This window comes from Mustelus asterias, chromosome 3, assembly GCF_964213995.1.
Source record: "Mustelus asterias chromosome 3, sMusAst1.hap1.1, whole genome shotgun sequence".
NCBI lineage: Eukaryota > Metazoa > Chordata > Chondrichthyes > Carcharhiniformes > Triakidae > Mustelus > Mustelus asterias.
The window spans coordinates 73,677,918-73,699,106 of record NC_135803.1 but is presented as its reverse complement, the minus strand read 5'-3'; the positions used below and the strand labels follow the sequence as shown (position 1 = coordinate 73,699,106).

Below are 21,189 nucleotides of genomic sequence, written 5' to 3'. Positions count from 1 at the left end.
GTATAATGTCGTATGGAAGTGCATGGATGTGAGTGTGTTGAAGCGTGTGTGCTTTCATGTGCGGGGTGTGAAGTGTATAGCCGGGATCTTATGCCCATGTTTACCAAAAGCCCAAATGATATGGATGTAAAATCTCACAAGAGACCATAAACGAGAATCTTGGCAGAGCGATCTGGGGACACGATTACCCCAATCCCCTGCCATTGACATAACAAGATTCTCAAGCAGGAAGGTTGGGAACCTAATTTAAATACATTAACCTAATTATAGGGCTTCCCGCTGTATCGATGCCCCACACTGGGATCATGTTGGTGAACTTTACAACAGGTTTATATAAATAGGAACCAGGTGAAGGAAACCTGCTGTGGGCGCAAAGGTAAAAGTACAGCCCTTGGGGGGAGAGGGACATGCCCAGACAGTAGGCCGATACTGCCACGGTACCCTGGCACTGCCCCCTGAACCCTGGCACTGCCCAGGCACTGCTCCTGCACCCTGGCACTGCCCTGGCACTGCCCCCACACCCTGGCACTGCCCCCACACCCTGGTGCTGCCCCTTGACACCCTGGTATTGCCCCCTGCACCCTGGCACTGCCCCTGCTCTCTCTCTTGTCAGGGAACAATGCTGGGAGACCCTCTGGGAAGCTCCATTGGGCTGGAGGCGTGGGTATTCCCAGTGTACTTGTATACATGGTGTGGGGGGATAGGGAGGTGGTGTTACTCTTTTTTACTGGCGATCAGGGCACCCCGATCTCTGGCACCCCGACGTTGCCACTCTTTCAGGCCCTGCCCACCAGCAGGATGGCGTGGGGCAAACCTCCAGTACTTACTCCCTCCAAGTGTCGGACAATATGGCGAGAAAAAACCCGAGTCAACACTTAGAAATGAAAAAGGAAACATCTGCCCGATGTGTTTACCTGGATGTGTGCATACATCTGTGTGTCTATCTCTGTTCAGTCAGCAGTGCTGATTGCTGCCCTGAGTTCCAGTTACTGTGTCACATTGAGCCTTTGAACATTTTCATCTTATTCTTTCTTCTAGTTTCTCACCTGTCCTGACTATTTGGGTCAATTAATCCTTTGCTTTGTCACTGAGCCATCTGAGAAAAGAAAGATCCCAAGACACTGCAGGATTGGTTGGTATCAGGGTGGGTGGTACCAATTCACCTGTTTCTCTGCACAAACAGACACTCACAGAAAACAAACACTATTGACTGTCCCACTTCACTCATTCAATAGAAGCTGAGACTCTGAAATCACAATTACTCCCAAACTCTGGGCAGCCATCGATATCACAAATCCATTTAAACTTGGTACATGGCCTGACGCAACCCTTTCAAATGTTCAAACTGTATCTTGGGGTTTACAGATTCTGATAACTGATGGATTGTTACTGGATTCAATTTCCCCACAGCCCCTCACCCAGACCGCATCGAGGGGGTTTCAATTTCCCCACAGCCCCTCACCCAGACCACGTCGAGGGGGTTTCAATTTCCTAGTATTGGTAAAGTCCGAGGGTATATTGGTAAAGTCCGAGGGTATATTGTAAAGTCCGAGGGTATATTGTAAAGTCCGAGGGTATATTGTAAAGTCCGAGGGTATATTGGTAAAGTCCGAGGGTATATTGGTAAAGTCCGAGGGTATATTGGTAAAGTCCGAGGGTATATTGTAAAGTCCGAGGGTATATTGGTAAAGTCCGAGGGTATATTGTAAAGTCCGAGGGTATATTGTAAAGTCCGAGGGTATATTGTAAAGTCCGAGGGTATATTGTAAAGTCCGAGGGTATATTGGTAAAGTCCGAGGGTATATTGGTAAAGTCCGAGGGTATATTGTAAAGTCCGAGGGTATATTGTAAAGTCCGAGGGTATATTGTAAAGTCCGAGGGTATATTGGTAAAGTCCGAGGGTATATTGGTAAAGTCCGAGGGTATATTGGTAAAGTTCGAGGGTATATTGTAAAGTCCGAGGGTATATTGGTAAAGTCCGAGGGTATATTGGTAAAGTCCGAGGGTATATTGTAAAGTCCGAGGGTATATTGTAAAGTCCGAGGGTATATTGTAAAGTCTGAGGGTATATTGGTAAAGTCTGGATAGTCCTAGTTTGTGAAACTGCAAATGATTTGGAAAGCTTTCTTTCAGATGGACATCCTTCCGAGTCTCTTGAGAATGAACTTGCTCCGAGTTGTATTTGGGATAGCTTTTTATTCCTGTTTAGTTAGGTAGCCCTTCACTCTCTGAACCTGGTCAGCGCTGCCTGCTCGAGAGGGGCCGGCACTGACCGGAAACAAGGCCCATTTAGTGTTTCATTTCCGTTTTGTTTCTTTCTATCTATCCAGGAGAATTCATCATTGGCCGAGTCATCAAAGCGATGAACAATAATTGGCACCCGGACTGTTTCTGCTGTGAGATTTGCTCTGTGGCCCTGGCTGACTTGGGATTCGTCAAGAATGCAGGCAGGTATGTTCAGAGCCAGAAATCAGCCCGATTAAACACAGGCCAAAAAAGAGGCCTCGGCTTAATGTCAAATAAATGGGCCAAAGTCCCTCAGAGCCCAGAGAGAAAGATGCACAAGGCAAGAACCGTTTTAATAACCTTGTTCTCAGTTTACTTCAGGTACTAAAGATATGAACCAAATCCTAACAAATTTTAGAAACAAAGAATCCGTACAGTGCAGAAGGAGGCCATTCAGCATGTCAATCCCACCCAGGCCCTATCCCCATAACCCCACGTATTTACCCTGCTAATCCCCCTGACACTAAGGGGCAATTGAACATGGCCAACCCACCTAACCTGCACATCTTTGAACCGTGGGAGGAAACCGGAGCACCCGGCAATAGACAATCTAAAAGAGACGTCTGCTAGGGTATGTGCTTATGTCTTTTGCACAGGAATTGATTTCCAGTAAGATGATAGAGTTGAGATGTTTCATTAGGGAGAGGAATTTAGGAGCAGGAGTAGGCCATTCGGCCTCTTCAAGCCTTCTCTGCCATTTGTTAAGATCATGGCGGATCTCGTTGTGGTCATAAATCCACATTCCTACTGCCCACCTCCATAATCTGTGGTTCCCAAATGGATCATAAATGTGCCCAATTCACCCTTGGATAAATTCAATGACCCAGACTCTACTGCTGTATGGGGAAGAGAATACCACATATTACCAACACTCTGAGAGAAAAATGTCCTCCTTGTTCTGGTCTCAAAGGAAGACCTTGTATTCTTAAACATATCCAGGAGATAATGTCAGTGTTGTCGCTCAGTCTGCTCACTGAGATGGCAGGATCAGTGTGAGGAGCAGACAGTGCAATCTAGTCCTGTTGCTTTTTAATCACTTTTTGCTCCATTTATCTTACAAAGGCACATGTGGCAGCAACAAAAGATAGTCACTTCACAATTTGTTAAAGAGTCGTTTAATGGGAAAAATGGCAAAATCACAGGCAAATACTTTGATCAATAGAAATATTGTACATGATTATATACAGGATAACCGTTACTGTGGGGGACAGCACAGAAGAGGGAAAGCTGACCAGGGCAGAGGTTTGAGGAGAGGGAATTGACAGAAAAGCAGAGGATCTAAAGCTGCACATAATTGCTGGTCACAATGCAACACATTTACAGTCTCCCTCGCAGGAATTTACAACATTATCCCAGAATTTGCACCGAAAGTATCCGGCTAGAGTGTGTTACACAGAGAGTAAAAATTATACTGGAGTGTGTTATGAAGAGAGTAACAGTGAGGTTGGAGTACGTTATACAGAGAGTAACAATGAGGCTGGAGTGTGTTATACAGAGAGTAACAATGAGGCTGGAGTGTGTTATACAGAGAGTAACAGTGAGGCTGGAGTGTGTTACACAGAGTAATAATGTGGCTGGAGTGTTACACAGAGAGTAACAATGAAGCTGGAGTGTGTTACACAGAGAGTAACAATGAGGCTAGAGTGTGTTATACAGAGAGTTACAATGATGCTGGTGTGTGTAATGAAGAGAGTAACAATTATACTGGAGTGTGTTATACAGAGAATAACAGTGAGTCTTGACTGTGTTATACACAGAGTAACAGTGAGGCTGGAGTGTGTTATACGGAGAGTAACAATGAGGCTGGAGTGTGTTCTACAGAGAGTAACAATTATACTGGGACGTGTTGTACAGAGAGTAACAGTGAGGCTGGAGTGTGGTATATAGAGAGTAACAATGAAGCTAGCGTGTGTTATACAGAGAGTAACAGTGAAGCTGGAGTGTGTTATACAGAGAGTAACAATGAGACTGGAATGTTTATACAGAGTAACAATGAGGCTGGTGTGTTATACAGAGACTAACAATGAGACTGGAGTGTGTTATATAGTCAGTAACAATGAGACTGGAATGTGTTATACAGAGAGTAACAATGAGGCTGGAGTTCGTTATACAGAGCATAACAATGAGGCTGGAATGTGTTATACAAAGAGTACCAATGAGGCTGGAGTGTTATACAGAGAGTAACAGTGAGGCTGGAGTGTGTTATACAGAGAGTAACAGTGAGGCTGGAGTGTGTTATACAGAGAGTAACAGTGAGACTGGAGTGTGTTATATAGAGAGTAACAATGTGATTGGAGTTTGTTATATAGAACATAACAATGAGGCTGGAATGTGTTATACAGAGAGTAACAACTACACTGGAGTGTGTTGTACAGAGAGTAACAATGAAGCTGGAGTGTCTTATACAGAGACAAACAATGAGGCTGGAGTGTGTTATACAGAGAGTAACAATGAAGTTGGAGCCTATTATACAAAGAGTAACAGTGAGGCTGGAGTTTGTTATACAGAGAGTAACAATGAGGCTGGAATGTGTTATACAAAGAGTAACAATTATACTGGAGCGTGTTATACAGAGAGTAACAGTGAGGCTGGAGTGTGGTATACAGAGAGTAACAATGATTCTGGAGTGTGTCATACAGAGAGTAACAATGAGGCTGGAATGTGTTATACAGAGACAAACAATGAGGCTGGAGTGTGTTATACAGAGAGTAACAATGTGGCTGGAGTGTTACACAGAGAGTAACAATGAAGCTGGAGTGTGTTACACAGAGAGTAACAATGAGGCTGGAATGTGTTATACAGAGAGTAACAATGATTCTGGAGTGTGTTATACAGAGAGTAACAATGATGCTGGAGTGTGTTATACAGAGAGTAACAGTGAGGCTGGAGTGTGGTATACAGAGAGTAACAATGATTCTGGAGTGTGTCATACAGAGAGTAACAATGAGGCTGGAATGTGTTATACAGAGAGTTACAATCATGCTGGTGTGTGTTATACAGAGAGTAACAATGAGGCTGGAGCGTGTTACACAGAGAGTAACAATGAGGCTGGAGTGTGTCATACAGAGAGTAACAATGAGGCTGGAGTGTGTTATACAGAGAGTAACAATGAGGCTGGAGTTTGTTATACAGAAAGTAACAGTGAGGCTGGAATGTGTTATACACAGAGTAACAATTGCACTGGAACATGTTGTACAGAGAGTAACAGTGAGGCTGGAGTTTGTTATATAGAGCATAACAATGAGGCTGTAATATGTTATACAAAGAGTAACAATTATACTGGAACGTGTTATACAGAGAGTAACAATGAGGCTGGAGTGTATTATACAGAGAGTAACAATTATACTGGAGCTTGTTATACAGAGAGTAACAATGATTCTGGAGTGTGTCATACAGAGAGTAACAGTGAGGCTGGAGTGTGTTATACAGAGAGTAACAATGTGACTGGAGTTTGTTATACAGAGAGTAACAATGAAGTTGGAGTCTATTATACAAAGAGTAACAGTGAGGCTGGAGTTTGTTATACAGAGAGTAACAATGAGGCTGGAATGTGTTATACAAAGAGTAACAATTATACTGGAGTGTGTTATACAGAGAGTAACAATGATTCTGGTGTGTGTTATACAGAGAGTAACAATGAAGCTGGAATGTGTTATACAGAGAGTTACAATGATGCTGGTGTGTGTTATACAGAAAGTAACAGTGAGGCTGGAGTTTGTTATACAGAGAGTAACAATGAGGCTGGAATGTGTTATACAAAGAGTAACAATTATACTGGAGTGTGTTATACAGACAGTAACAATGAGGCTGGAGTGTGTTATACAGACAGTAACAATGAGGCTGGAATGTGTTATACAGAGAGTAACAATTATACTGGAACGTGTTGTACAGAGAGTAACAGTGAGGCTGGAGTGAGTTATACAAAGAGTAACAATTATACTGGAGCGTGCTATACAGAGAGTAACAATGAGGCTGGAGTTTGTTATACAGAGAGTAACAATGAGGCTGGAGTCTATTATACACAGAGTAACAGTGAGGCTGGAGTGTGTTACACAGAGAATAACAATGTGGCTAGAGTGTGTTATACGGAGAGTAACAATGATGCTGGTGTGTGTTATACAGAGAGTAACAATGATTCTGGAGTATGTTAGACAGAGAATAACAATGAGGCTGGAGTGTGTTATACAGAAAGTAAAAATGAGGCTGGGTTTTGTTATAGAGATGGTGTGGAGATGCCTGCGTTGGACTGGGGTAAACACAGTAAGAAGTCTCACAATACCAGGTTAAAGTCCAACAGGTGGCTTGTGCTAACAAATGAACCTGTTGGACTTTAACCTGGTGTTGTGAGACTTCTTACCGTGTTTACCCCAGTCCAACGCCGGCATCTCCACATCATGGCTACCATCGACACCGCAAACTGCCGGCTCCAAGTGGAGAGGATCTCCAAGAAGATTGCGCATATCGACACAGACATCGTGGCTTGTGCTACCAAATAAACCTGTTGGACTTTAACCTGGTATTGTGAGACTTCTTACTTTGTTATAGAGAAACAGGGAGTACCATTTTCCAAAGAAGACTACGGAGTGTTGGATGGGATGGAGTAATGCTGGGGCTGCAGTGTTGTCGGCCAGTGGGTGGTTGTTTGGATGGAGATTGTGGGCTTGGAGTTGGGGAGGGGCAGCATCAGACGGTTGGAGCCAGGATTCCCTCTGAGCTGTTGGATGAGGACTGTGCTCGATGCTGTCACCTTGTGGAGAGCCTCTGCCTTTGCCAATGTAACGGACCTAGCCTTCCTTCAGCTGAAGCTTTTTGCAGTCAATGGAGACCCGATCAGCCAGAATTAAATTGAAAATTGTGGCTCAGTATGTGGCTGGCGACCAAATAATAATAGTTAAATTACCAGAACCTCATCTGGAAACAGGCTGGAGTGCAACCCCCTGTCCCACCTCCATGGAAACCAAATATAGGCGTGGTGTCTTGTTTGTGGTTAAAATCTCCCTCTGCAGGCTGTGCAGACTGGTTAGTACAATGGCCATAGGGGAAATACATGGAGAGTTTTGGGGGGACTCAACCCCACTGTCATTTAGCATTAACACCAGAGAAGGGACAACTAGTGGAGGATCACAATGCTGCTGTTATTAATCACAGCATATCATCAACGTTAAATAATATTTTCATATCAAAGCAATCTCCATTTATTATAGTGTTATATAATGCAGTCTGATATATACCGAACATATATATGAATTCCTTTCGTAATACTAAGTATCTATCAGTGCTGACCTGGAGTTTGATTTAACAGGATTGGCTGTATCACTCTTGGCTATAGTTGGAATATTGTGTGCAGCCTGGAGTGACAACTGGGAACATTCACTGAACTGTCTCCAGGAAAGAGGGCACGAGATTGAACACACAGGCTTGAGAAATGTTTTTTTTCCTGCCTTGCTAAAACAGGGAAGGTTAAGAAGGGATCAAAAAGGTGTTCCCAACGAGAATCAAGTCTTTGAGAGGATAAACACTGACAGGGTGTTCCCGGTGGCTGGTGAAATGTTAACAAGGAGTTGGGGGGAGGGGGGGCGGGGGCACAGATTGAGGATCATTGCTGAGAAAGTGAAGTTGAGGGTTAGATTAAATGGTTGCACTCACAAAGGATTGTCCGAAAACCTTGTGTTTCACAGTAAAGGGGACTTCTGGCACAGTGACTATAATATTTAGAAAGGTGAATAATGTGAAAGAGCATTGGGTGCAGAGCAGGAAAATTGGAGGCTCCAATTGGTACTGGCACAGGTGCAGACACGATGGGCTGAAAGGCCTCCTTGAGTGCTGTAATGTCTCTGACTGTCCGGATGCTAACAGAGCTGCCCCACGGGGGCATGGTGTAGACGTGAGCTCATTGTACCCATCGTAACAAGGAGACAAAGTCATGCGTAGTGTTTGCTTTGTGAGAATCTTTTCATCCTGAAGGAACGCTAACAAGGGAGAACTGTGAATTTTTGAAACGATTGAATATGGCCGTGCCATACCCGGTGATATCTCTCCGAGATCGTAGCTCCATGAGCAGCCAACAGCATCAAAAATGGATCAGGACACAATGGAATATCTACACAATATTGGGAAGCTGGATATACACACAACTGGGGATGGGAGCACTAGTGGGCAATGTCAGACTAGGATAGGGTGAAGTACAGTGAGAGGTGGCTGGTGTGATGCTAGTTCAGGCCGGTTGGGCTGAATGGTCCATTTCCAAGCTGTAAATTCAATGCAGTACTTAACCAAGTAATCAAGTGGTATTTGCTTAACAAAAGAATTGTGCATTTTGTGGTCAGACCAGTTTTGTGCCCACTTAACAGCTGTCACTTTCCCAGTCAGGCACTTAGTTGCAGCCATTAGCTGTTACAGATACCCAAAGTACAAGCTAAAACAATAAGTAAATCACCCAAAGCCACAGCCTGAAGCATCAAGTGGAGAACTGTGCCATGTCAGCACTGGTCAGCCGATGGAGAGGCCATCCAGGAGGAGTGCCCCCTAGCTGGTGAAGGCTGACTCATGGCATTGTTAGCCTCAGGACCTCCCCGCTGGCTGGAGACAGGCACCTAGCTTCTTGTGATTATTCATCGTTTCTGAAGATCCTGCAAGGCAACCTGGAGGTAGTATCCCAGGTTTTGGTTAGTTTCTCAATGAGCGCTTATTAGCTCTTCAGTTTTAAATGTAGCTGGATAATTAGAAGAGTGCACATCACAGGTACAGGGGTCACTGTATTTACAAAGACATGTTCTTGATGTCCACTTAAAAACTGGCATCACTGTAAGCACTTTGCATGAATCAGAAGCTTCCAATCACATTGCCTCTTTAAAGGATGAGAGTTATCTAGAATGATAAAAGAAAAGTTGTACATCTGTTTGCAGCTTCTTTTCAATCCTACTGTGCCCTGGAATTGGCAATCTTTCTTTCTCATTAAGGGATCCATTGTAAAGCTTGCAGCAGCCATTCCATGTAGAATGATTGGATTTTTCCCCTGAGTAAGATTGCCCCCAACCCCCACGCTCTCCAGCTGACTGACATCACACCCAACCCTCCCCCACCCACCCATGGATCTTCCCTGTCTCCTCCCTGACATCCTGCTCCCCCCCACCCCCCCCTCCCCACCCCCCAACATCCTCACAGAAATATCCATCTAAATGTTTTCTTTGACCATTCCAGGAATTTGAAAGGATCCTTTTTTACAAGCAACTGATCAATGACCTGGTCACTGAATGTCCTGGAGCTCAATCATTAGCTGACATCAAGAGTCAGCCAAATACATTCAGACAAAGGCACAGATTCAGACACACTCTCTTACACGCACATACATACTTTTCTAAGGTATCCCACAAGTGGTCCTCCCTTATGTCCAGACCCCGAATATTTACAACAGATATCATCACAGATACACTCAGAGTTCCACTGGTATATTCACTGGTATTTTCCATCATCATTTTACTGGCATGCACTGGCTGAGATCACACTTGTGCACTGGCCGAGGTCTCACTGGTGTACACTGGCTGAAATCTCACTGGCCTGCGCTGACATCTTATTGGCATGTGACAGCTGAGATCTCACTGGCACACAAGGCCAAGATCTCACTGGCATACACTAGATGAGATCTCGCTTGTGCAGAGGCTATGGTCTCACTAGTGTGCACTGGCTGATGTTTCACAGACATGCACTTGCTAAGGTCTCACTGGGATGCAACAGCTGGAATCTCATTGGCACTCACTGGCTAAAATTTCACTGGCATCACCAGCTGAGATCCCATTGGTGAGCAGTGGGTAAAATCACATTGACGTGCACAGGATGAGGTCTCGCTGGTAGGTTGTTGCATCAAGTTAAATCTCACGGGATCCGGGTGAGGTATCTAAATGGATACAAAATTGGCTTCTTGACAGAAGCCAGAGGGTGGTTGTAGAGAGTTGTTTTTCAAACTGGAGGATTGTGACCAGCGGTGTGCCTCAGGGATCAGTGCTGGGCCCACTGTTATTTCTCATTTATATTAATGATTTGATTGAGAATATAGGGGGCATGGTTAGTAAGTTTACAGATGACACCAAGATTGGTGGCACAGTGGACAGTGAAGAAAGTTATCTCCAATTGCAACGGGACCTTGATCAATTGGGCCAGTGGGCTGATGAATGGCAGATGGAGTTTAGTTTAGACAAATGCGAGGTGATGCATTTTGGTAGATTGAACCAGGGCAGGACTTACTCAGTTTATGATAGGGCATTGGGGAGAGTTACAAGACAAAGAGATCTCGGGATACATGTTCATAGCTCCTTGAAAGTGGAGTCACAGGTGGACAGAGTGGTGAAGAAGGCATTCGGCATGCTTGGTTTCATCGGTCAGAATATTGAATACAGGAGTTGGGACATCTTGTTAACATTGTACAAGACATTGGTAAGGCCACACTTGGAATACTGTGTGCAATTCTGGTCACCCTATTATAGAAAGGATATTATTAAACTAGAAAGAGTGCAGAAAAGATTTACTAAGATGCTACCGGGACTTGATGAATCGAGTTATAAGGAGAGGCTGAATAGACTGGGACTTTTTTCTCTGGAGCATAGGAGGCTGAGGGGTGACCTTATAGAGGTCTATAAAATAATGAGGGGCATAGACAAGGTAGATAGTCAATATCTTTTCCCACAGGTAGGGGAGTCTAAAACTAGAGGGCATAGGTTTAAGGTGAGAGGGGAGAGATACAAAAGTGTCCAGAGGGGCAATTCTTTCACACAGAGGGTGGTGAGTGTCTGGAACAAGCTGCCAGAGGTAGTAGTAGAGGCGGGTACAATTTTGTCTTTTAAAAAGCATTTAGATAGTTACATGGGTACGATGGGTGTAGAGGGATATGGGCCAAATGTGGGCAATTGGGATTAGCTTAGGGGTTTTAAAAAAGAAGGGCGACATGGACAAGTTGGGCCGAAGGGCCTGTTTCCATGCTGTAAACCTCTATGACTCTATGGTGTCCAATGGGTGAGATCTCCATGTCGCAATGATTTAGATTTGTACACAATACCCACACTGGCAGCTCAGCAAATGCACAATAACACACACACACACACACACACACACACATACAGACGTCTATCAAAGCAATGCGGCATTGCTGATTGGTTATTTGTGGTGCTACAGCTCAGACTTGCCGCTAAGGGAGCTCTCATTAGTTTTGGTCTCATGGCTGACAGACTGCGCCCGTTTCCGCTGGCCGCAGACAAAGTGACAGAATCGCTCCCGGAATTTCTCTCCCACAAAAAAGTAAACGACAGGGTCGAGGCAGCTGTTAAGGCTGGTTAGGCAGGAAGTGACACGATTGCTTAGGGCAATGAGTTTCCTGTCGCGGCAGCTGGAGTGGGCGGTGCTGGTGAACAGGATGTAGACGTATCGGTTGATGTGGTAGGGCACAAAACAGATGAGGAAGATGGTCAGTACCAGGATGATCATTTTGATGGCCTTGTCCTTCAGGTGCCTCTCGATGCGGTTCCCCCTGCGGAGGCTGCGGATGATCAGTAAGTAGCAGGTCACTGTGATCACAAAGGGAATGACAAACCCCACCGTGAGGGGCACCAGGGCAAAGCTCGAGGTCTTCTCGCGGTACAGCTGGAGGCACATGGTGGTGGAATTGCCTGCCTGCAAAGTTTGTGGTGCCCCGAGCATCGGTGCAACCCCTACCACAATGACCACCCACAGGACGATGCAGACCACGTTGGCATAGAGCGGCTTCCGGATGCGCATGGATTTAACGGGGTACACGATAGCCAGGAAGCGATCGGCACTGATGCCGGTCAGGAAGATGATGCTGGCATACATGTTCAGGTAGAAGAGGAAGCCGGTGATGCGGCAGGGCACCTCACCGAATGGCCAATGGTTCTGGCTCAGGTGGTAGACCATCCGCATGGGCAAGATCAGCACGTATGAGAGATCGGCCACTGCCAGGTGCATCAGGTAGATGTTTGTGGTGGTGTTGGGGTTCTTATCACAGGAGAAAACCCACACGGCAATAATGTTGCCAACAAAAGCCAGCACGAAGACCACCCCGTAGAAAGAGGAGAAGAAAAGATTCTCTTCACTGCTCTCCTGGGTACAGTGCTGACCACTGGAGTTGCTGAGGATCAATGAATAAGCCATTAGTAAGGTTTCCCTGCTCTGTCAGAATGCAGACTGGGAGGAACTTCAATGGACATCTGCAAAACAAACAGAACTATGTCAAACCCCTGTTGCAGGTGTATCCCCCCCATCTCCCCATTCCCTGTCCATGTGTTAGCTACCCAATTAACTCACCTCTGTACATTCTCCGATTGCAAACACATTATTCCCCACCAGCTCATACATCGCACGCATGTACAAGCCCCACTACGACCTTTCCTGCCCTGTGTGTGTCAAACAACACTTCTACAAATTACTCTGCTGCCCCCCACTACAACACAGTCTCACCTGTAATATGGTCTCGAGATATGGACCCCAAGGACCATGTTAAAGTGGGATCCCAATATACTCCATTCATTTCAGAGTACACCATCACAGACTACTCAATTTTTAAAATTTATTCTTTCATGGGATATGGACATCGCTGACACGTTCCAGCATTGTCCCTTGAACTGAATGGTTTGATGTGCCATTTCTGTTAACTCAACCACATTGCTGTGTACCTGGAGTCACATGCAGGCCAGACCAGGTACAGACGGCAAATTTCCTTCCCTAAAGGACATGGGTTTTACAACAACCAAGTTTCATGGCTATCCTTTCTAAGGGGAGCCTTCAATTCCAAATTTTATAGTTGAATTTAAGTTCTAATCTTAGAATCCCGACAGTGCGGAAGGAGGTCATTCCGCCCATCGAGACTGCACCGTCAACAATCCCACCCAGGCCCTATCCCTGTAACCACACGTATTTACCCTGCGAATCCCCCTGACACTAAGGGTTAATTATCATCCATGGCCAATCAACCTAACCTGCTCATCTTTGGACTGAGAGGGGAAACTGGAGCACTTGGAGGAAACCCAAGCAGACACGGGGAGCACATGCAAACTCCACACAGACAGTGACCCGAGGCCGGAATTGAACTCGGGTCCCTGGTGCTGTGAGGCAGCAGTGCTAACCTCTGTTCCACCATGCCACCACTACACTAACATTCAGAACAAACCACTCAATCCACATTCAGACCTCCCATTTAGAAATTGCTCCACAGCTCGGCTGCTGCAGATATCAAAGGAGTCCGTGTTAATGAATTGAGCCTGCGTTAATGAATTGAGCCTGTGTTAATGAAGGAGCCTGCGTTAATGAATTGAGCCTGCGTTAATGAATTGAGCCTGTGTTAATGAAGGAGCCTGCGTTAATGAATTGAGCCTGCGTTAATGAATGGAGCCTGTGTTAATGAATGGAGCCTGTGTTAATGAAGGAGCCTGCGTTAATGAATTGAGCCTGTGTTAATGAAGGGGCCTGCGTTAATGACTGGAGCTTGCATTAATGAATGAGCCTGCGTTAATGAATGAGCCTGCGTTAATGAATGGAATATTTGAAAATGAATATTTGTTAACGAATTGAGCCCGTGTTAATGAAGGAGCCTGTGTTAATGAATGGAGCCTGTGTTAATGAATGGAGCCTGTGTTAATGAATGGAGCCTGCGTTAATGAATTGAGTCTGTGTTAATGAATGGAGCCTGTGTTAATGAATGGAGCCTGTGTTAATGAATGGAGCCTGCGTTAATGAATTGAGTCTGTGTTAATGAATGGAGCCTGTGTTAATGAAGGAGCCTGTGTTAATGAAGGGGCCTGCGTTAATGACTGGAGCTTGCATTAATGAATGAGCCTGCGTTAATGAATGAGCCTGCGTTAATGAATGGAATATTTGAAAATGAATATTTGTTAACGAATTGAGCCCGTGTTAATGAAGGAGCCTGTGTTAATGAATGGAGCCTGTGTTAATGAATGGAGCCTGTGTTAATGAATGGAGCCTGCGTTAATGAATTGAGTCTGTGTTAATGAATGGAGCCTGCGTTAATGAATTGAGCCTGCGTTAATGAATTGAGTCTGTGTTAATGAATGGAGCCTGTGTTAATGAAGGAGCCTGTGTTAATGAAGGGGCCTACGTTAATGACTGGAGCTTGCATTAATGAATGAGCCTGCGTTAATGAATGAGCCTGCGTTAATGAATGGAATATTTGAAAATGAATATTTGTTAACGAATTGAGCCCGTGTTAATGAATGAGCCTGCATTAATGACTGGAGCCTGCGTTAATGAATTGAGCCTGCGTTAATGAATTGAGTCTGTGTTAATGAATGGAGCCTGTGTTAATGAAGGAGCCTGTGTTAATGAAGGGGCCTACGTTAATGACTGGAGCTTGCATTAATGACTGGAGCTTGCATTAATGAATGAGCCTGCGTTAATGAATTGAGCCTATGTTAATGAATTGAGCCTGCGCAAATGAATGTTGTCTGTGTTAAAGAAGGTTGCCTGTGTTAATGAATAGGCCTGTGTTAATGAATGGAATCTTTGAAAATGAATAGGCCTGTGTGAATGAATGCTGCATGCAGTAAGTTTATCTCAGGGTTCAGTGTAACTCCCAGGGTTCAGTGTAACTCACAGGGTTCAGTGTGTCTCACAGGGTTCAGTGCATCTCACAGGGTTCAGTGTAACTCACAGGGTTCAGTGTGTCTCACAGGGTTCAGAGTAACTCCCAGGGTTCAGTGTGTCTCACAGGGTTCAGTGTAACTCACAGGGTTCAGTGTGTCTCACAGGGTTCAGAGTAACTCACAGGGTTCAGTGTGTCTCACAGGGTTCAGAGTAACTCACAGGGTTCAGTGTAACTCACAGGGTTCAGTGTGTCTCACAGGGTTCAGAGTAACTCACAGGGTTCAGTGCATCTCATAGGGTTCAGTGTAACTCGCCGGGTTCAGTGTAACTCGCCGGGTTCAGTGTAACTCGCCGGGTTCAGTGTAACTCGCCGGGTTCAGTGTAACTCGCCGGGTTCAGTGTAACTCCCAGGGTTCAGTGTAACTCACAGGGTTCAGTGTATCTCACAGGGTTCAGTGTAACTCACAGGGTTCAGTGTAACTCCCAGGGTTCAGTGTAAATCACAGGGTTCAGTGTAACTCACAGGGTTCAGTGTAACTCACAGGGTTCAGTGTAACTCACAGGGTTCAGTGTAACTCCCAGGGTTCAGTGTAAATCACAGGGTTCAGTGTAACTCACAGGGTTCAGTGTAACTCCCAGGGTTCAGTGTAAATCACAGAGTTCAGTGTAACTCCCAGGGTTCAGTGTAACTCACAGGGTTCAGTGTATCTCACAGGGTTCAGTGTAACTCACAGGGTTCAGTGCATCTCACAGGGTTCAGTGTAACTCGCAGGGTTCAGTGTATCTCACAGGGTTCAGTGTAACTCCCAGGGTTCAGTGTAAATCACAGGGTTCAGTGTAACTCACAGGGTTCAGTGTAACTCCCAGGGTTCAGTGTAAATCACAGGGTTCAGTGTAACTCACAGGGTTCAGTGTAACTCCCAGGGTTCAGTGTAAATCACAGGGTTCAGTGTAACTCCCAGGGTTCAGTGTAACTCACAGGGTTCAGTGTATCTCACAGGGTTCAGTGTATCTCACAGGGTTCAGTGTATCTCACAGGGTTCAGTGTAACTCACAGGGTTCAGTGCATCTCACAGGGTTCAGTTTATCTCACAGGGTTCAGTGTATCTCACAGGGTTCAGTGTATCTCACAGGGTTCAGTGTATCTCACAGGGTTCAGTGTATCTCACAGGGTTCAGTGTAACTCACAGGGTTCAGTGTAACTCACAGGGTTCAGTGTAAATCACAGGGTTCAGTGTATCTCACAGGGTTCAGTGTGTCTCACAGGGTTCAGTGTATCTCACAGGGTTCAGTGTAACTCGCAGGGTTCAGTGTATCTCACAGGGTTCAGTGTAACTCACAGGGTTCAGTGTAACTCACAGGGTTCAGTGTAAATCACAGGGTTCAGTGTATCTCACAGGGTTCAGTGTAACTCACAGGGTTCAGTGTAACTCACAGGGTTCAGTGTAAATCACAGGGTTCAGTGTGTCTCACAGGGTTCAGTGTATCTCACAGGGTTCAGTGCATCTCACAGGGTTCAGTGCATCTCACAGGGTTCAGTGTAACTCGCTGGGTTCAGTGTAACTCCCAGAGTTCAGTGTAAATCACAGGGTTCAGTGTAACTCGCCGGGTTCAGTGTATCTCACAGGGTTCAGTGTAACTCGCCGGGTTCAGTGTAAATCACAGGGTTCAGTGTAACTCCCAGGGTTCAGTGTAACTCACAGGGTTCAGTGTAACTCACAGGGTTCAGTGTAAATCACAGGGTTCAGTGTATCTCACAGGGTTCAGTGTAAATCACAGGGTTCAGTGTATCTCACAGGGTTCAGTGTAACTCACAGGGTTCAGTGTAACTCACAGGGTTCAGTGTAAATCACAGGGTTCAGTGTGTCTCACAGGGTTCAGTGTATCTCACAGGGTTCAGTGCATCTCACAGGGTTCAGTGCATCTCACAGGGTTCAGTGTAACTCGCTGGGTTCAGTGTAACTCCCAGAGTTCAGTGTAAATCACAGGGTTCAGTGTAACTCGCCGGGTTCAGTGTATCTCACAGGGTTCAGTGTAACTCGCCGGGTTCAGTGTAAATCACAGGGTTCAGTGTAACTCCCAGGGTTCAGTGTAACTCACAGGGTTCAGTGTATCTCACAGGGTTCAGTGTATCTCACAGGGTTCAGTGTAAATCACAGGGTTCAGTGTAAATCACAGGGTTCAGTGTATCTCATAGGATTCAGTGTGTCTCACTGGGTTCAGTGTATCTCATAGGATTCAGTGTAACTCCCAGGGTTCAGTGTATCTCACAGGGTTCAGTGTCACACACACGGATCAGAGTAACTCACAGGGTTCAGAGTAACCCACTCGGTTCAGAGTAACTCGCAGGATTCAGAGTACCTCACCAGGGTTCAATGTAACTCACAGGTTCAGTGTAACTGCACAGGGTTCAGTGTATCTCATCGGGTTCAGAGTATCTCGCAGGAGCATCCGGAGTAAGGTGGGTGAACTTGCAGCATGGGTTGGTACCTGGGACTTCGATGTTGTGGCCATTTCGGAGACTTGGATAGAGCAGGGACAGGAATGGTTGTTGCAGGTTCCAGGGTTTAGATGTTTCTGGAAGAGCAGGGAAGGTGGTAAAAGAGGGGGAGGTGTGGAATTGTTACTCAAGGACAGTATTACGGTGGCAGAAAGAACATTTGATGGGGCTCGTCTACTGAGGTAGTATGGGCTGAGGTTAGAAACAGGAAAGGAGAGGTCACCCTGTTGGGAGTTTTCTATAGGCCTCCGAAAAGTTCCAGACATGTTGAGGAAAGTATTGCAAACATGATTCTGGATAGGAGCGAATGTGGAGATGCCGGCGTTGGACTGGGGTAAACACAGTAAGAAGTTTAACAACACCAGGTTAAAGTCCAACAGGTTTATTTGGTAGCAAAAGCCACACAAGCTTTTGGAGCTGCAAGCCCCTTCTTCAGGTGAGTGGGAATTCTGTTCACAAACAGAGCATATAAAGACACAAACTCAATTTACATGAATAATGGTTGGAATGCGAATACTTACAACTAATCAAGTCTTTAAGAAACAAAACAACGTGAGTGGAGAGAGCATCAAGACAGGCTAAAAAGATGTGTATTGTCTCCAGACAAGACAGCCAGTGAAACTCTGTGGGGGTTACAAATAGTGTGACATGAACCCAATATCCCGGTTGAGGCCGTCCTCGTGTGTGCGGAACTTGGCTATCAGTTTCTGCTCAGCGACTCTGCGCCGTCGTGTGTCGCGAAGGCCGCCTTGGAGAACGCTTACCCGAATATCAGAGGCCGAATGCCCGTGACCGCTGAAGTGCTCCCCAACAGGAAGAGAACAGTCTTGCCTGGTGATTGTCGAGCGGTGTTCATTCATCCGTTGTCGCAGCATCTGCATAGTTTCCCCAATGTACCATGCCTCGGGACATCCTTTCTTGCAGCGTATCAGGTAGACAACGTTGGCCGAGTTGCAAGAGTATGTACCGTGTACCTGGTGGATGGTGTTCTCACGTGAGATGATGGCATCTGTGTCGATGATCCGGCACGTCTTGCAGAGGTTGCTGTGGCAGGGTTGTGTGGTGTCATGGTCACTGTTCTCCTGAAGGCTGGGTAGTTTGCTGCGGACAATGGTCTGTTTGAGGTTGTGCGGTTGTTTGAAGGCAAGAAGTGGGGGTGTGGGGATGGCCTTGGCGAGATGTTCGTCTTCATCAATGACATGTTGAAGGCTCCGGAGGAGATGCCGTAGCTTCTCCGCTCCGGGGAAGTATTGGACAACGAAGGGTACTCTGTCCACCGTGTCCTGTTTTTGTCTTCTGAGGAGGTCGGTGCGGTTTTTCACTGTGGCGCATTGGAACTGTTGATCAATGAGTCTAGCGCCATATCCTGTTCTTATGAGGGCATCTTTCAGCGTCTGGAGGTGTCTGTTGCGATCCTCCTCATCCGAGCAGATCCTGTGTATACGGAGGGCTTGTCCGTAGGGGATGGCTTCTTTAACGTGTTTAGGGTAGAAGCTGGAGAAGTGGAGCATCGTGAGGTTATCCGTGGGCTTGCGGTACAGTGAGGTGCTGAGGTGACCGTCCTTAATGGAGATGCGTGTGTCCAAGAATGCAACCGATTCCGGCGAGTAGTCTATGGTGAGTCTGATGGTGGGATGGAACTTGTTGATGTCATCATAGATTTGTTTCAGTGATTGTTCACCATGAGTCCAAAGGAAGAAAATGTCATCGATGTATCTAGTGTATAGCATCGGTTGAAGGTCCCGTGCGGTGAAGAAGTCTTGTTCGAACCTGTGCATGAAGATGTTGGCATATTGAGGTGCGAATTTGGTCCCCATGGCTGTTCCGTGTGTCTGGATGAAGAACTGGTTGTTGAAGGTGAAGATATTGTGGTCGAGGATGAAGCGGATGAGATGTAAAATTGCATCTGGAAACTGGCAGTTGTTGGCGCTGAGCACTGGGGCCGTTGCAGCAATGCCATCGTCATGGGGGATGCTGGTGTAGAGTGCCGAGACATCCATTGTGACGAGGAGCGCTCCTGGTTCAACTGCTCCATGTGTGCCGAGTTTCTGTAGGAAGTCCGTCGTGTCGCGACAAAAGCTGGGGATTCTTTGTACAATGGGTTTCAGGATGCCCTCGACGTAGCCGGAGAGGTTCTCACACAGGGTCCCATTGCCCGATACGATGGGACGACCGGGTGTGTTTGCCTTGTGTATCTTCGGGAGGCAGTAGAGATCTCCAATGCAGGGAGTACGTGGGATGAGAGCACGGAGGGTGTTCTGAAGGTCCGGATCAAAGGTCTTGATCAGAGTGTTGAGTTGACGGGTGTGTTCTTTGGTCGGATCTGCAGGTAACTGTCTGTAGTGTTCTTCGTTGTTGAGTTGTCGGTACACTTCTTTGCAGTAATCCGTTCTGTTCAGTATGACGATGGCCCCTCCTTTGTCTGCTAGTTTGATGACAATGTTGCGGTTGGTCTTGAGAGCGTGGATGGCGTTACGTTGTGCTTGGGTGATGTTCGGGGTTGTCTTGTGAGTGCGGCTGATGAATTTGGTGTTGACGCATCTCCTGACGGCTTGGGCATACATGTCAAGTCGAGGGCAGCGGCCTTCCGGAGGGGTCCAATTCGACTCTTTCCTCTTCGGATGCACTGCGGATCTCTCTGTCGGCTGTTCCGGTTCATTGGCTGTCCCATTGTGTTCGTTGTTGGCCTCTTGGGGTTTGTGGAAGAACTCCCTCAGCCTCATTCGCCTGATGAATTCCTCTGTGTCTGCTGCGAGACTGATGGGGTCTATTTTGGTGGTGGGGCAAAAATTAAGCCCTCGGCTGAGAACTTCGATTTCATCTGGTTGAAGTGTGTAGTTGGACAAGTTGACAATGGACTTCCCTGCAGTGGTACTGTTTTCTACTGTGGTGAACTGAACTGTGGTGAACTGTTTGTGAACAGAATTCCCACTCACCTGAAGAAGGGGCTTGCAGCTCCGAAAGCTTGTGTGGCTTTTGCTACCAAATAAACCTGTTGGACTTTAACCTGGTGTTGTTAAACTTCTTACTGTAGGAGCGAATGTGACAGGGTAGTTGTTATGGGGGACTTTAACTTGACAAATATTGACTGGAAATGCTATAGTTTGAGTACTTTAGAGGGGTCAGTTTTTGTTCAATGTGTGTAGGAGGGTTTCCTGACGCAGTATGTAGATATGATTTCTAAGGACCTAAAGAGAGAGTTAAGAAGAGCCAGGAGGGGACATGAGAAGTCTTTGGCAGGTAGGATCAAGGAAAACCCTAAAGCTTTCTATCGGTATGTCAGGAATAAAAGAATGACTAGGGTAAAATTAGGGCCAGTCAAGGACTGTAGTGGGAAGTTGTGCGTGGAGTCTGAAGAGATAGGAGAGGCGCGAAATGAATATTTTTCGTCAGTATTCATGCAGGAAAAAGACAATGTAGTCGAGGAGAATACTGAGATACAGGCTGTTGGACTGGACGGGATTGAGGTTAATAAGGAGAAGTGTGAAAATAGATAAGTCCCCTGGGCCGGATGGGATTTATCCTAGGATTCTCTGGGAGGCTAGGGAGGAGATTGCAGAGACTTTAGCTTTGATCTTTATGTCATCATTGTCTACAGGAATAGTGCCAGAAGACTGGAGGATAGCAAATGTTGTCCCCTTGTTCAAGAAGGGGAGTAGAGACAACCCTGGTAATTATAGACCAGTGAGCCTTACTTCTGTTGTGGGCAAAGTTTTGGAAAGGATTATAAGAGATAGGATTTATAATCATCTAGAAAGGAATAATTTGATTAGGGATAGTCAACACCGTTTTGTGAAGGG

General features: G+C 46.0%; 2 protein-coding genes across 3 annotated transcripts in view; one reads left to right on the top strand and one right to left on the bottom strand.

The window, feature by feature from the left end:
• LOC144491419 (LIM and senescent cell antigen-like-containing domain protein 2) overlaps window positions 1-21,189 on the top strand; it is a 249,554-nt gene that overhangs the window by 94,906 nt on the left and 133,459 nt on the right. For both annotated transcript variants that reach the window (XM_078209216.1, XM_078209217.1), the window contains one exon: window positions 2,331-2,451. In XM_078209216.1, the coding sequence (XP_078065342.1) occupies window positions 2,331-2,451 (121 nt within the window). The remainder of the gene's footprint in view (window positions 1-2,330; window positions 2,452-21,189) is intronic.
• The window catches only part of LOC144484408 (uracil nucleotide/cysteinyl leukotriene receptor-like), a 98,906-nt gene continuing 88,590 nt past the window's right edge, over window positions 10,874-21,189 (bottom strand). Inside the window, exon 2 of the mRNA XM_078202946.1 lies at window positions 10,874-12,500. Coding sequence (XP_078059072.1) covers window positions 11,446-12,444 — 999 coding nt within the window. The 5' untranslated portion in view covers window positions 12,445-12,500 and the 3' untranslated portion in view covers window positions 10,874-11,445. The remainder of the gene's footprint in view (window positions 12,501-21,189) is intronic.